Source organism: Sminthopsis crassicaudata, chromosome 4 (assembly GCF_048593235.1).
Source record: "Sminthopsis crassicaudata isolate SCR6 chromosome 4, ASM4859323v1, whole genome shotgun sequence".
Lineage (NCBI taxonomy): Eukaryota > Metazoa > Chordata > Mammalia > Dasyuromorphia > Dasyuridae > Sminthopsis > Sminthopsis crassicaudata.
Window position 1 is genome coordinate 158,664,892 of NC_133620.1, and position 16,560 is coordinate 158,681,451.

The window sequence follows — 16,560 nt, forward strand, 5'->3', positions numbered from 1 at the left end:
TCCAAATTGTTGAGTTCAAGTGAAAAATCATTACAGTAAATTTGAGTTACAAACTATAGATGACATGGCAATCTGCCTTATGATGGGGCTTTTGCAAATGCACTGCACCTAAAGTGAGATGCAGATAATTAGAATCACAAATGGTAGGGAATTTAGAGGATATCAAAGCTGTCCCCCCACTAATCCCTTCTTTTGCTTTAGAGATGATGAAACTGAAACAGAACAAAATTGTGTTCTATGCTTAGAAATGTTTTGAACTATTGAACTTTGAGAACTACTGAGGTTTCCATTGAATTTATCAATCTCACAGAATAAAGGAGATCAGTATCTTAAAATTCCATCCTTATAGGTTGCTTAAATCATGTTCAAGTTGCTGGGAATATATACAAAGCAAATAACTTAATTGATTATATTTTTTCAATTCACTTACCGGTATCATCATCAAAATCAGAAAGTATCGATTCGATTCCATCCTCACTACTAGCTGAGTTCTCTTGAACTCTCCGAGGCAAACTGGCAAGTCTCCCACCAAGAAAAATTGGTTTCAAGGGCATCTTGTAGATTTTGGCAAGCAACTAATGGATCAAAAAACCCCACAAAGTAAGGAAAAAAATAAATTTATAGGAATCAAATACCCGGAGCTATTTAACAATAACATATGGCAATGAGGAAATATGAAAAATCCTTGATTTATCCATGGATTAGGTTGTAAAAGCTGGTCAACTGGCTACCTAGAATTTGGAATATTTTCCTATTCAAAACATTAAAATTAATCTCCAGGATAGGGCTTTCCTGAACTGTTTATAATTTTTGTCAAAGTGAGTATTCTCTTCACTAACTTCAGTAACATTATAGGGTAATAAGCTTCTCTGAATTTAGCTAGTCTTCCTTTGTTAGACATACTCTCCATCATTAGACCTGTCTCTGAAGTCTTTCCAACTTGGTAATGCTTACCAGAACTTTCTTTCTATTCTCATAGCTTTTGGGATACTTCTTACTGTTCCTTACCATGTTCCATTCTTACTGTTCCATTACTTACTTACTTACTTACTTACTTACTTACTGTTACTTACTTACTTACTTACTTACTTACTTACTTACTTACTGTTACTTACTTACTTACTTACTTACTGTTCCATTTGCCATGTCTGAACATAATCCTTTCTCACCTTTGCCCTCACAGAGTCTATTTCTTCCTTAAAGATGAAGCCTAGACATCATCTTTTCCATAAACCTTTTCCCAATCTTCCCAAATGTTGGTGCCCTTCCTCCCATATTTAACTACTATGCTTATATTGGCATTTATTAATTTAATATTTGTGCTATATATATATATACACACACACACACACACACACACACACACACACATATATATATATTTCTTCCATTAGTTCTTTGTGAATTGGGATAATTTCATTCTTTATGTTTGTATCTCTAATGCCTCAAAAATAGAAGACCATTAAAAATGCTTAATTGATTAAGGAACTAAATGCTAACTGTATGCCAGAATGAGGCATGATACCAGGAATTTAATGGAGGTACCTTGTGCTGCTATTGTTTTCCTTCCTTCTTCTATAATATAGTCTTTAAATTGAGCATGGAAACTCACTGAATTTAATCTCCTTAGTTACCCAAGGAAAGAAAACTAACCAGATTTCCCTCAGTTTTGGCAAGCAGGAAAAAACCTAGCATCAAATCCTTGCCCACAGAGACTTTAGCCTTTACTATAACTGAAAACATTAGAGACCACAGACACTAGAACCCATAAGTATATAGGTCAAAAATGTTATATAATATTTCTACTACATTTTATAGGTTAAAGAGGGAGTTTATGCTCTATGCTGACTCTATGCTGACTATACTCTATGCTATACTATTTCTATGGGAAAATTACTTTTTTGTTTATAGGCAAAAAAGAAATGCTTTCAAAGCATTTCAAAGCTCCTCCCTTGCGCTATCATAGTGGCTAAAGGGAGAAGGGACATAGGAGGTATAAGGCCAGGAAGAAATCCAAGGATATTGGGGAAAGGAGGAAGAGAGACACATGCTATTGTAGAGACCAGGGAGGAGGGAATCAAGAAAGAGCAGGTCTTACTCTTCTCTACCTTAGACCCCCCCACCCCCACTCCTGGAATCTTCTTCTAAGATTCTCCTCTATCACCATGAAATTTATGTTATTAGGATAAAGGAATAAAGCCTCCCTCTGCCCATCAGCAAAAACATATTCCTCATCATTTCCTCATTCCTAACAGCTGGAGCAGCAATGAAAAGGGAATATTGTAATTTAGAGAATGAATTTTATTCCTCAGTTAAACTAATTCTTTGTTAGTTGGGTTGTCCCAGGTCAGGAAGAGCATAGAACTCAAACTAATTTGTATCTGCTGTTCAAAATGCTTCTCAGAATGGGATTCCAGGTTTGAGAGAAAAATACCCTGTATTTTTACATACACACATTTTATTTGAAAATTATGGGAAATGACAGAATAACAAATTTAGATCCAAAAAGATTGTCATTGTATATAAAAACCACATACAATTTTAAGAAAAATTTGCTTTTTTTCTACTTCAGTTCCAACTTCTATTAGGTATGAAGGGTTACCCTTCTAGTCTTCTGAGATTCTAGCAATTGGTTTAGTTATTAAAGAATCCAATGCTTATAAATATTAGAAACTTTGGGACTCTTAGTCATAAGAGTAGAGACTTTCTTATTATTGCTTAACAATCTCTATAATGATTTTTATATTACTGTTCCCCTCTCATTGGAGCCTTTTTGTCCATACTCTTGCCTTTCTGTCTGTTTAGCACAAATTATATTTTTGACAAGATGGACCTTAGAACTCTGACCTACCCAAGAAGTTAAAAACCTCACAAATACATTCTTAGCACATTATTATTCTGGGCATTCAATCAGTGAAATTTCCTATAAAATTGTAAGCTCCTTGAGGGCAGAGATCTTCATTTGTTTTTTTTTTTTTTTTTTGTGTGTGTGTGTGTGTGTGTGTGTTGTAGCCCCAGTGCTTAGCACAGTGCTTGGTGCAATACTTGGTACATAGAAGGCACTTAATAACTGTTTATTGATTAATTGATGTGCTACACATTGTATTGGTGATATGAAGAAAGGCAAATACCCTGTCCTTCAAAATGTTTATATTATCATAGAGGAGAAAATATGTAAATAGCTACAGATACATTAAGATATATATAGCATATATGAAAGGTAATCTGAGTGGGAAGACAATAGTGAGGGGGATCCAGGAAAGGCTTCCTGGAAAAGGTGAAATTTGGGCTGAGCCTAAGTAAGACAGGGGAGCTAAGAGGTATATATGGGAAGATAAGTCATTCCAGGCATGTGGGACAGCTAGGGAAACACATAGGATTAGGAGATAGATGTTGTGTGGCAAGAAGGCCAGTGTACCTAGACTGTAACAGGCACTAAAGTGTAAGAAGCTAGAAAAGTAGGAAGGCGCCAACTTGTAAAAGACTTGTATCAGAGACACAGAAAAGTTAAATAATTTGATCCTAGGTCCTATGTCATCTTTATCTGCATCTATAATTATAGCCCACATATTATATATGCACATATGCTTATAAATAGACAAAGAAAAAATTTTGCACTACTTTTTACATAATAATTCATTATTAGAAATATACTGCAACCTATTTTCATACACCAGGCATTTATTTTATTTATTTATTTATTTTTTGCAGCGAAAATTAGGGTTAAATGACTTGCCCAGGGTCACACAGTTAGGAAATGTCTTGAGGCCAGACTTGAACTCAGGTCCTCCGGACTTCAGGGCTGGTGCTCTATCCACTACATCAACTAGCTGCTCCTATCAAGTATATTTTTAACTGGTCTTTTAAAATACTTTTTAGTACTTTTCTTTTGACTATAAAGTGAGGGTAGGCGGGAGTGGAGGGATATAGCCAGCTTCATCATAACCTTCTACAAAGTACATTTTTATCTGTAAAGAACTACATGTGGTCCATGAACCATAGCTTAATCCTATTGCTATATGACTCAGAGTTTTATTACTATGACCTTGCTTTTAGAGTCCAGAAATTTATGAAGTTATAAATGTAGCCTATTTAAAATTGATCCCATTCAAAGGCAGTATACCTTTTGTAGCATCCATTCATCCTCACAACTGTCACCTAATTTCTCCTTAACTGTCTTTATTTCTTTGAAAATGCCACTCTCTGCAACATGGATAGTTTTTTAAGTCAAGGGCCAAAACCTTACAATTTAAAAAAAAATTAGAAGAATTTTTTTTAAAACCTCATTAATTTAGTCAGTTCTCTCCTCCTCCTGTCTTTTAAAAGAAAAACAGGAAACATGACATTATTTCACTGTTTTGAAAATTAAGAAGAGTAACAAATATTTAAATGCAAAAAGTACTTAAATTATTTCCATTTTATGACAGATTAAAGAAGAACCATGGAAGAGATAGGGAAAAGACTGACCAAAAATACACAGGAAAAAAAAATGAGAGCACAGAGAAAGACTGAGAGACACATACCTACTTGGGAGGAAAGACACCTAGGTCTTCTGCTTCCCATAATATACATATATTGTAGCTATTTAGATCACTGATTCTTAAAACTTAAAGTCCTATTGCATTTTCACAAATGTAAGAAACAAAGAATTTCTTCCCTTCTCATGACTATTCTAAGACCAGATATATTTACTTAAATTTGGCTCAAAAGATGGAGTTTCCCTACCTCTAGTGCAAGGGTCTACAGATTCATAAGATTTTAAGGACTCTGTGAATTATGATTGAGGGAAAATGATACCTTTATTGTCATTAACTATTTCTTAGAATTTAGCATTTCCTAGTGTCTGTGGTCTCTAGAGTTTTCAGTTATAGTAAAAGCTAAAGTCTCTGTGGGCAAGGGTTTGATACTAGACCCTTCCCTGCTTGCCAGGGAAATTTTACCATTTCCTTCAATAATTTAAAAACATTCTAAAAAGGGATTTATAAGCCTTATTAGAGATCCATGTCTCAGAAAAAGCTAAGAATCCTTGAGTTGGTGTAGTAGAGTCTCTAAGCACCATCGGTGGCCTATGAAACAATAGCTTCATCAATGACCATATCCAACGTGGTTTTTTTTTTCCTTGGGAAAGGTAGAGAAAAGAAATCACAACACCCATTCCCTCATTTTTCTAAGACATCAGAAAGTATTTGTATTAAGCAAAGGACTCTATCTATTCACATTGTTATTATTATTTGGTGAAGCAATTGGGATTAAGTGACTTGTCCAGGGTCACACAGCTAGCAAGTGTTAAGTGTCTGAGATTGAATTTGAACTCTGGTCCTCCTGACTTCAGGCCGATTATTTATATTTATACACCTTATGCCAATTTTGATCTGTGATCATTTCAGACCCAGAAATCTGAGGAGCCTCCAGAGATGCAGATAATCATTTTCACCATACCTGAGAACACTTCCTGAGGTAATCGAGAGCGGGAAGGCACAAGTCTGTTGATGTTGATGTTGACCCTGGTACACAATCCCCGATCTCTTTACATTCTACTTCTCCTAAAGAACAGGAAGATAAATGCAAAATGGGGAAGAAGAAGGGAGGAGTCAGTGTATCATAGCACTGTTTTGGAGGCAGTTTACTGAGAGATGACTGTAAAAAAATTGTCAAGGTCTTTACTAAGAATAAACTTTATCTCTCCAAGGGAGGTCATGATTCCTCTCTACAGCTGGGGAAATATCTACTTTGTTGCCAATGCTCATCACTAAGTAGCAATAATAAGGGAGATTGGGGAGACACTACCCATCTGAGGGACTAGGGATGAGGAGCATTTAATTGATTTAAATTATTTCCATCTGTTATTTGTTCATATGTATTGCCTATTCCTACAGGGGCTTTCAGGTTTCCTATAGGTAAATAGCATTGATTGTATCTGTAAATTGTAATCACTTCCCTTCCTTTGTAATTGCTCTGCTTGTGCATTTTAATAAAAATCACTGTGCAGTATTACAATTGTTTCTAATTATCTACATTTATAGATAACTAGCACCCTCCCCTGTGGATAAACAGACATAATTACTAAGTGTTGGTTAAAATTCAGAAGCAAATAAGCAGAGGAATGTTTTCTTCTTGGAAAAAAATGCATATTCTTTAAATTAATACCTCTTATCACAAGGGGTAAGCAAAAACCTATTCTTAAAGGTTAAATTTGAGTGTATAATAGCCATGCATAAATCCTTTGTTGTTCCACTGCATTTAACACAGATACTCTCTTTTAAATTAAATAATTAATCATTTTATATTAATTGTATAATATTGTAAATTGGATGGACTCCTTGTGAACTTTCAGGAATACATCTCTGGATGTATATGAATGATAGATTGTGATCTGTATCACTGGAGGGATGTCTTCAAAGTGATACAGATTCATTTAAATGTGAAGTATTGTAAATTAAAACCTCAGGCTATTTTCCAATATACTCCAGGGAGACTGAGTTGCATATAATTCTAAAGAAGACCATTAAAGAATAGTATTTATTATATAACACACGAAACGGGCAAGATGTGAAATAGATGATTAAAATTATACATAAAAATGACTACATCTGGTGTTCTCTGTTCTGGGCACCACTCTTTAGGAAAGATATAAACAAAATAGAATGGGAGAAGTTGAGTAGGATACTAAAGGACTAGAGAATATGTGATCAAAAATCAATAGGAGAAACTAGGGATATTTACTGCAAAGAAGAGAGGAGGTAGATGGGATATTAATAGTTGTAATTCAAGTATCTAAAGGGCTACCATATTGATGAGGGTTTCTACTTATTTTGCTTGGCTCCAAAAAGTGAATCTAATAACAATGCACAGGGAGATTTCAGAGAGACAGAATTTAATTTGATATAAGGAAAACATTATCATTAACACTAGTTCCAAAAGTGGAATTAATTATATCAAGAAGTGGTGTGTTTCCCCTTATTGGAGGTCTTCAAGGAGATACTGGATGACCATTTGTTGGGAATGTTGGAAAAAGGATGTTTGCATGGTTTACAGCTTAGACCAGAATGGTTTCTAAGATGCCTTTCTATTCTTAGATTGTGTCTTTCTGAAATTTCTCTTTTTCAGTACTTTTGTAAGTTTAATACATTTATCTGGTCACCTTGATTCTACTTTCTCTTTGTAAATTAGTTCTTACAAGCTCCCATCCTTCCTAGGACCACTATAAGAATCTACTTTGGGCTAGATTATAGCCTATGAAAAATAAACATTCCAATAGAATTTTGACAGTACAGATGACAGAAATTGCTAGGAAACCAATCCAAAGAAGGCACTTGATCTTGACTAGTGGTAGCTCTTAAGCACTAGACAATATTTTACATTTCAGGGTTTAATTCCATGTCTGCCTCTTCACAGGATATAAATAATAATGTCAGTTGGCCAATTTGTGGCTTTTTTTGTTTCAAAAACTGTAAAATATGAAGTACTTTGAGCTCTCAACAAAAACATTCAGTGCCATATACTGTGTCTCTACAAAACTGTTCCCAACCTCTATACCATCTGTCTTCTAAATTCTTGGTGGAGTTATGATTATTTTCTAATAAGGCAATTTCTAAACTTCTTAGATGAGATGAACCTCCTGAGGTAATTTAGGTTATATTATATACTATAGTGTGACATGTTATAAAGAATTTAAAATAAACTAAGCGGTAACTTCATGGGTTATATGATGGGTCAGAGAATTTCTTTGTGACTCAGGTTTAAATAACAAAGTTTAAAAGGGTCCATTTAAAATTATATCCTTGGGGGACCCGAATTGAATTTGGACAATTGATATTCTGGTCTTAAAAGAAATTGGTTTCATTATGCATGAAAATTACAAATAAAAATAGACACTAAAAATATAGACACTAAATTTTGTGAAAAACAACTAAATTCACATCCTAGGCCTTAACTGTATGACCATGAAAATCATTGTGCCTTAATTTCCTTGCATATAAAGTGGCTATAACATTATTCATTCTCTCAAAGTCATTGGGAAAAAATATTTTGCAAACTATAAAACAATAGTATATAGATGTGATTTACTATGAGTAGTGAATATAATAATATTGTATGTTGTCAGGAGTAAGAAGATAGACTTAAAGAGATTTGCATGTTGTACAATATGTTTCTTCCTAGGCCTACAGTCTGTGTAAAGCTCCAACATCACCATACTGTAATTTAGCTCTGGATAACATCCAAGTGACTTTCATAATAAGCGTTTTGGTTCTGGTACATCACACACACTGTTTACCATCTGTTCAAGTCTTAGGATGCTTGCTTCCTCCCAAGCACACAGTATGCCTAGTGACAAAGAGTCTGGCTTCCAGACAAATACCATCTTGAAAAGAGAACATAAAGGTTTAGCTAAGCTAAATGCATTAGAAAATCATATTTACCCAATCCTTTCACAAACTTCATAAGGCACATAATATAACTGGTGGCTGCATTGGCAAACACCTGGATGTTGTCCGTGTTCAGAAAGGCTTCAAAGACATCAAACACAGGGGCTTGACCCTTTCCTACAGGAAGAGAAATACAGAAGGTAAGTTTGTCAGCTTTGAGGTTAGCCAGACTGAGAGTATTTCTAAAGCAACTCCCCAAAGGAACTATCAGAAAGACACTCTCAGCCCTGAGTTGACAACTACTCAACAAAAGTTCAGTGGTTTCTAGGGACCAAACTCATGAGCTTGCCTGCAAATATTGTTCTGCTAAACAGTGAGTATATAACAGGAGTATAAGCACTTCATAAAGATGATGCTTGACTGAGACAGGTGAGGATAAAGGTGAATGAATAGAAGAAATGAGACAACATGTGAGCCCCAAAATGAAATGAATGTATAGTTAGACTCAGTAAATACATGGAATGCTCTATCAGTGGTAGTTATGGAATATCAATGTGGATTGAGAGGATTTCAACATAATCTTATGGGAAGTGAGGACAGAAATGTTTTGATGGTATTCTAACCTAGCAAACATAAAAAGGAAGCCTAAGCTAACTGACTCTATAGACAGGGAGTCCCAAAAATTGCCTTTTTGTAGATAATCCCTTCCATCCTACAAAGCTGACATGCCAATTTTTTTCTGATTGTATAAATGAGACTCCATAGTCCTAGCTGGAACTGAAATCTCCGCCCCCCAAACATTGTTCTTCATGGAAAGAGGGAGTTGCATAAATATGCTGATTGGGCAGCTTAACAATTTACAAGGTATAATCTCAATTATGCTCTCACAATTGCAAACCAGTCTTTCTGTTCTTCTTGGTTGGACCTTCCACCACATTCTTCAAGTGGCAGTTCCAAATCTCTAATCTTTACTCTCCAGTTTCCTCTATCTGTCCCTTTGTCTCTCTCTGTCTTTGTTTATCTATATTTCTGTGTCTGTTTCTCTCTGTCTCATTTTCTGATAATGATAATCTTGCCTCCTGATTTATTGAGACAATTAAGGGTATCCATTATGAATTCTTTATTTTTCTACATCTTTATCCATTTTCTTCTCCTTTGCTTTGTATTCAGTAGCTGAGTTGATGGCTTTTCCTTCCAAAAGCAATCTGTTATTTTAGGCCTATAATGGCAGACCCTCCCATGTGTTACATGGAAGGTTGTTTCCATTGATCACTTCTTCCCTTTCCTTAAACTTTTATCTTGACCTAGTTACTGTCACTTATTTTTTGCTTGTTAACATGTTTGGATCTATCCTAACTTTATAAAAGTATGTGATAGAGAAAATCATTCACATATTCTTACCCATGGAGTAGTCTCCTATAAGATATTCCTTAATTTCTGATTTATTACTGCTGTGCACTGTTTCCAGGGCACTGAATAAAGGCCTCCATCCCGACTGGATTTGAGTAGAACACACTTCAACCAACTCTCCTATTGATGTGACTACCTGGTTTAAAAACAAATGAAACAAACAAACAAAAATGTTAGTTGTTACAACCCCTTGCTCAAGAAATGTGGTGAAATCTTTGGAAATGACAATGATTCCCTCCCTGTTATCTAGCTCTTTGCTCATTTACTGAGAGATAATAGCCAAAGAAAGTAATAACATAGACAAACTAGGTGTCATATGCTCCATCTTCATATGATCATATATTTAGAATTGGAAAGGATCTTAAAGGTAACCTAATGCAACCCTGAAGAGACTGAGATTTAAAGAGATCAAGAAATATCAGTTAAGAAAATCAAAGTCACATAGATAGTAAATAGTAGAGTGAGAATTCATGTCCTTGCATAGTAAATGATAGAACTAGGATTCTTGCTCACAGATTATTCCACATTTACTAACCCACTTAGACTGCCTTGGCTTTTAAAACTAAAATTTCTCAATAATATCAGAAGGCTAAGAAATCTAGAGGCTGTAAGGTCTAGTGGAAATGTCATGTCCAGGATGCAGTCATGAATACTAATAGTGCTCTCCTATCAGCTCCTAATGATGTGATCCTGAATAAGTCACAACTTCTCTAGGCCTCATTTAACTTTACCTATAAAATGATGAGCTGTACTAGTTGAACTCTAACCTTTCAAACTTCATTGATATTGTACAATTCTGTATTGTCTAAGAATAAATTTATTTAAAGGCACAACTACAAACAACTCAATTAATATCCAATATCCATCAGTGGTCTATATAACTTCATAAGAAATAATTGAATCCTCTATCTTTGATATTTAACATTTTAAATGGTTGATAAATAACTGTCCCCTTCACTATTTGTTACTCTATGACTTCTTTTAAAATATCAATACAAAATCTCAAATATTTCATAATCATGAAAAAATGTATATGGTAGTTGCTAATATCATGACTGAATCCATAAACCCATATAAGAGTGCTTGTTTCAGATTTGAGTTTTTTTGGGGTTTTTGTTTTGTTTTGTTTTTTAAACAAATTTCTCACTTCACCAGTCTTTCCAATTGTTTACAATTGCCCCCTACACATTTTCTGACTTTTTTCTTTATGCCAAAATGTGTGGATGGGAGAGGCTGGCAATATCTACAGTCATCTTGTTCCTAGAGAGAAGTGGAGAAATCATAGTATGGAGAAGATTAAAGAGACAGGTATGGAAATCAATAGGATCTGGGCAACCAACCCAAGAAAGATATGAAAACATGGAATCTCAGAGTTGGAAGGGATCTCAGATTAGTACTAAGAACCATGCTACTTTTGAAGAGTCAGTAGCATAAAACTTGGAAAGCATATTTTAGATGTTATACTGACAAATAAATAAATAAATAACCACACGCTTATACCTGGAGAATCTTAGGGCAGATGTTAAGATTCATTTCACATATTGTAGAATGGCAGGAAATTTCAACTCATTTCCTAGCACAACAGCATGAATGACTTCCTCTATGAAGTTCATCCCACCCTTCCTAATTTAAAATATATAATGGAATAATTCCAAGTTTCCATCTGGATCTATCTTACCTGTTTGATAAAACAGAAAGCAATTGTGCCTGAACTATTTTTATCATAGGTAGTTTGAAAAGAATAAAGCACATAAATGTTTATTTTTCAGAGAAAAATTAAGAGGCCAATTTTATTATCTGACCTAATTTATGCTAAAAGAAAGGACTTTATTATGATGTGTAAATGCAAATGTATACAATCTACATATGCATAATTGGTTTTCTCAGATCCCTCTAGACTCCTAGACTCCTGATATATTTTGTCATGAAAGGAAAAATTCTTTTTTACTTTTTCTTCCCTATTTGCTTCCATGAGAAGAGCCACAGATTTCCTATTATTAGTCAGTTGTGTTGCATATCATTTTTGTATCTCTCTCTTGCTCTTCATCAGTTTAAAAGATTGTGTACTTTAATCAGGGTTTACACTAGTTCCTTCTTTCTCCCCCAAGCTAACTAAAGTATGCTCACTTCTATCCCTGGTGTAACTTCTCATATGTATACAATATGTATACAAACAGACTGGTATGCCTATTCTTTTCCATAGGATGTATTATATGGTATGGAGATTGTTTCTCCCAAGTTCAGAGCTATTTGTGATGGACTGTGAACAATTTATTAACCATCTTTTGAATGCCATGAAATCTCTACATTAAACCAGTACCAAGTTGTTTTTTTTAAAATTTGATTGATTTATTATTTTTTACATTACATTTACAGATCACTCTAACTTTGTAAGAAGACTTTTGTAACACTATTTTGTAAAACTAATAATATAATAGTGACATCTGAAAATGAAAGCAATATTTTACATTTTTACACTACTGGTCTATCTTTATTTATTTATTTATTTTAATATTTTTATTTACCAGATATTTGCATGGGTATTTTTTACAACATTGACAATTGCCAAACCATTTGTTTCAATTTCCCCCCCCCAATGGCATGTCGACCAATACATGTATATATGTATATATGTATACATGCCAGTCTATCTTTAAAACATATCTATTTTATCTTCCTTCTACTCCTACCTCATTAAAAATATAGAAAATGAAATTTTGTATCACAAATATGCATAATTGTTAAAACATCTAGAATGGAACCTGAGGATTGACAGTCTTTTAGAGCAAAATACCACAAATGTTTATTCAGCACCTACTATGTGCAAAGCACTATACTTCATGCTGAAAGTGATATAAGTTTTATCAAGACATGTCATAGATCTCAAATATATCTGTAAAGTAGGAAGCTGACTTGTCTGCTTTTAAATTTAGGGGTTAGGGATAAGCAGGGGAACAACAACAGAGGAGAAAGAGTGGGCATCTATGATGAATATATTAGAAAAAATAATGAAATAAGCAAATACTTTAGAAGTAACATCATCTCTCCCCTTGTATCTAATGTGACTCCTTTCTCTACATATTCCTGCAATAAGCAAACTGATTAAAATTCTCGCTATGTCTGGAGGACTCTTCATTTTCCCACATTTTGCCAAATGAGGCTAGTTACCTGGTCCTGGACATCTTCATCACATAATTCCAACTGCATGATGCGTTCAAAGGGACGGAACAGTGCTTCATTGAAATGAAAATGAGGGGGCTCGCTCCAGTCTGTCAGAACCTCTGTAAGAATGTCATGGATAAAGGAGACTGCTTTCTGAGAAACATGCCTTTCTTTATGGCAGGCAGCCTGTAGTGGGGAAGAGGTTGAGAATGGAAGAGCATCAAGGGTTTAAGTAAGTCAAACAAATCTTTCTGAAGGGTTTCCCTGCTTACATGATGATCAAAGTGAGCAATTGAGTGCAAAATTTGAAGGGAGCTTTTTTCCCCCCTTAGAATATCGTATTTTTCTAGGATATACCCAGTTCATCAGCCATGTCTCTAAAATTTGACAGACATGTCAAAATTCAACTGTTACAGGAACAGAGTTCTGATTGTTTCTGGATTTTGTTTAAAATTTTTTTCTTATTAAATGCTTGTTAAATGTTAATTTGTGGAGAAGTCTAAAAAATGGTTTGTAAGGCATTAGATCCATTCCTAGGCTTGTCACCCACAATTAAAAAAATATATTTAGCATTTAGACCTAAACACAGTACCTGGGACAGCACAAGCTTAACAAATGCTTGTTGACTTGACTTAAAAATAGATTACTCCTCTTTGGCTGTTTTCCAAAAATATCAAATCATTGTTACCCTTTGTACCCAACAAACTGTTCCCAGATAGCAGAATTAAATTCTGTGAAATACTTTCTGACCATACTTTCTAAAAGGTGTTATATGAAAATTGTAAAAAAAAAAATTGGGAAAAGATGCTGAAAAACAAAACATTCCAGACATCTAAAAAGCAGTTAATAACCTTTATTGAGCTTTATGCAGGGCACCATCCCAGGTACAGGGATAGTGAGTACATAGTTAGTAGAAGACACAATTCTTAGCCTTAAGGAGTTTAGAGTGTCAGAGTAGCAAGAACATAAAGGCATTTTTATACTCAAACTGACCTACTTTTCCCTGAGGAAGATTGAGAAATTGCGTGTTTCTCTTTTTACTGATTCAAATCAAAACTGAATGCCATTTGAAGAAGATGATAGTTCTATAAAATATCATATTGTATATAACTTTAGGGGAAAGGAACAGAGTCAGAATCAGTGTCTTCTTTGTTCACTTGATAATGATGTTTCAGATACTACATATGGCATGCCACTTATAAAGTTATGCTGATTAATTTTGTGCTGTGCCTATGGAATGCTATAATCATATAGCAATCATTATGTATTTCGGGATAAACAGGGTGAAGTAGTGGTTAGAGAAGCCAGTTTCATAGTCAGGATGAAATGGGATCATGCACCATCTCTGATATACACTGGCTTTGTGACACTGGACAAATCATTCAACCATTTACTATCCTAGACAACTCTTTAAGTTATAAAGTAGCTGCCTATATGCATAGTTAGAGGGAGTTTCCTATTCCAGTAAAATTACAGGTGTGTCTAAAATGTTAGCACAAAAGCCTTAATGAAGTTTATAGCTTGAATAGGTTAAAATTGCCCTAAGACTTATGGAACCCCCTTGATATGTATGTACATATATGTGGATGTAACTAGATATAAATTAGGAATTATTCTATGATATGATATGAGATGGCTCTCTATAATATGTCAGAACCTCCATAAAATTCTGTATATATTTGTGTAAACAAAGACACACATGCATACAGACACACATACACATACATACATATTGGACCAGACCTGTGTTCCACTGGGAGAGGTAACTCCCTTTGAAAATGCAAAAGAGGTAATTATATATGTATGTATGTATATATGTACAGATATATGCATGTATATGTGTGTAAATATATACACACATTTTACATATGAGTGTATGTATGACTACAAAGTACTAGTACTAAAGTACTAGTAGTTTCTGCATGATATATGTCTATGTCTATGCATATATATGTTTGGGTTCTCTTAAGACTTTTCTATCCTGAAAAAGTCTGGAATTAGGTAGGTCTTTTCTCTTCTCTGCAAACACTCACCTCTACCAGATGAGGAGCAACAAGGCTCCAACAACGCATGAAATGGAGAAGTGGCCGAGATTTACTGCGGACTATTCTGAGCATTGAATCTCCAAGCCGGAACAAGTGGAGAGCGCTTCTCCTATCTTGAGTGGATTTAACTTCTCCTATAAGAAAGGTGACAAATCCTTAATCTGGGAACAGTTGACTTTTGGTGGCATATACATAGAATAAAGAGCAAGACATTATTAACATGTTCAGAAGGATGTTCAAAGTTCTCATGTGGACAAGGTTAACAAAAAAGAAAAATGACAAAAATTGGAAGGAAAATAGTCACATTAACATGCTGTTGGTGAAACTGTGATTTGGTCTAACTATTTTGGAAAACAATTTGTTTTTATTTTATTTTATTTTATTTTATTTTATTTTATTTTTTTATTCATTTTTCCAAATTATCCCCTCCCTCCCTCCACTCCCTCCCCCCGATGACAGGTAATCCCATACATTTTACATGTGTTACAGTATAACCTAGATACAATATATGTGTGTAAATACCATTTTCTTGTTGCACATTAAGTATTAGATTCCAAAGGTATAAGTAACCTGGGTAGATAGACAGCAGTGCTAACAATTTACATTCACTTCCCAGTGTTCCTTCTCTGGGTGTAGTTATTTCTGTCCATCATTGATCAACTGGAAGTGAGTTGGATCTTCTTTATGTTGAAGATTTTGGAAAACAATTTGAAACTGTATTCCCAGAGTTACTCAACTGTGCATTTCCTTTGACACAGTGATATCATTACCAGGTCCATACCCAAAATGATTAAAGAAAAATGAAAAGGATCTTTTTGTGGCAAAATATTCTTAGTAGTTCTTTTTATATTGGCAAAAAAACTAGAAACTAAGGGTGTGACGTCAATTGGAAAAACTGTTTTGTTGTTTCAAAACAACATCACTGAATCATAAGAAATGAAGAAAAGAATGGTTTCAGAGTGATGTAGGAATATTTGTTTGAACATTGTGATGCAGGGTAAAGTAAGCAAAATCAAGATAACAATTTATAAAATAACAACGAAGTTGGAAAGACAAACAACTCTGAACTCTGATTGGTGTAATGACCAGCCAGGATCCCAGAAAGTTTATGTTGAAAGATACTGTCCACCATCTGACAAAGGTGATAGACTCAAGATACAGAATGAGGCAAACATTTTTATATGGCCAATGTGAAAATTTGTTTTGCTTGATTAAGCATTTTTCTTACAATGCTTTTGGTTTATTTTTTCCCTTAGGAGAAGGGAGGGATATGAAAGAGAAAATAAATACTTGTTAATTGCATAAAAAGTAATTAGTTAAAAACAAACAAAAAATATAAACTATTACATGGAAAATAATCAGGCATGCTTGATAGCTCACCATAGACATAGTCCTTTAATCACTCAAAATAACACTTTTTCAGAAGAATCTACATTCTACTGTTTAGATTTCTTGAATACTATGAAAAAATCAACAGCATATGTCTATTCTTAAGCATGACACAGCTCATGAAAACTAGAAAATAAGTCTATAAGGAAGAAAAATGATCATCAGCAATTTTCTGAGTTTTTTTTTCC

General features: G+C 34.3%; 1 protein-coding gene across 6 annotated transcripts in view; it reads right to left on the bottom strand.

Moving 5' to 3' along the window:
- Positions 1–16,560, bottom strand: part of ARFGEF3 (ARFGEF family member 3) — a 213,024-nt gene that overhangs the window by 26,890 nt on the left and 169,574 nt on the right. For all 6 annotated transcript variants that reach the window (XM_074309720.1, XM_074309724.1, XM_074309719.1 and 3 more), the window contains 6 exons: positions 14,972–15,117; positions 12,945–13,124; positions 9,768–9,912; positions 8,421–8,543; positions 5,440–5,543; positions 431–575 (listed from right to left, as the gene is read on the bottom strand). In XM_074309720.1, coding sequence (XP_074165821.1) covers positions 431–575; positions 5,440–5,543; positions 8,421–8,543; positions 9,768–9,912; positions 12,945–13,124; positions 14,972–15,117 — 843 coding nt within the window. The remainder of the gene's footprint in view (positions 1–430; positions 576–5,439; positions 5,544–8,420; positions 8,544–9,767; positions 9,913–12,944; positions 13,125–14,971; positions 15,118–16,560) is intronic.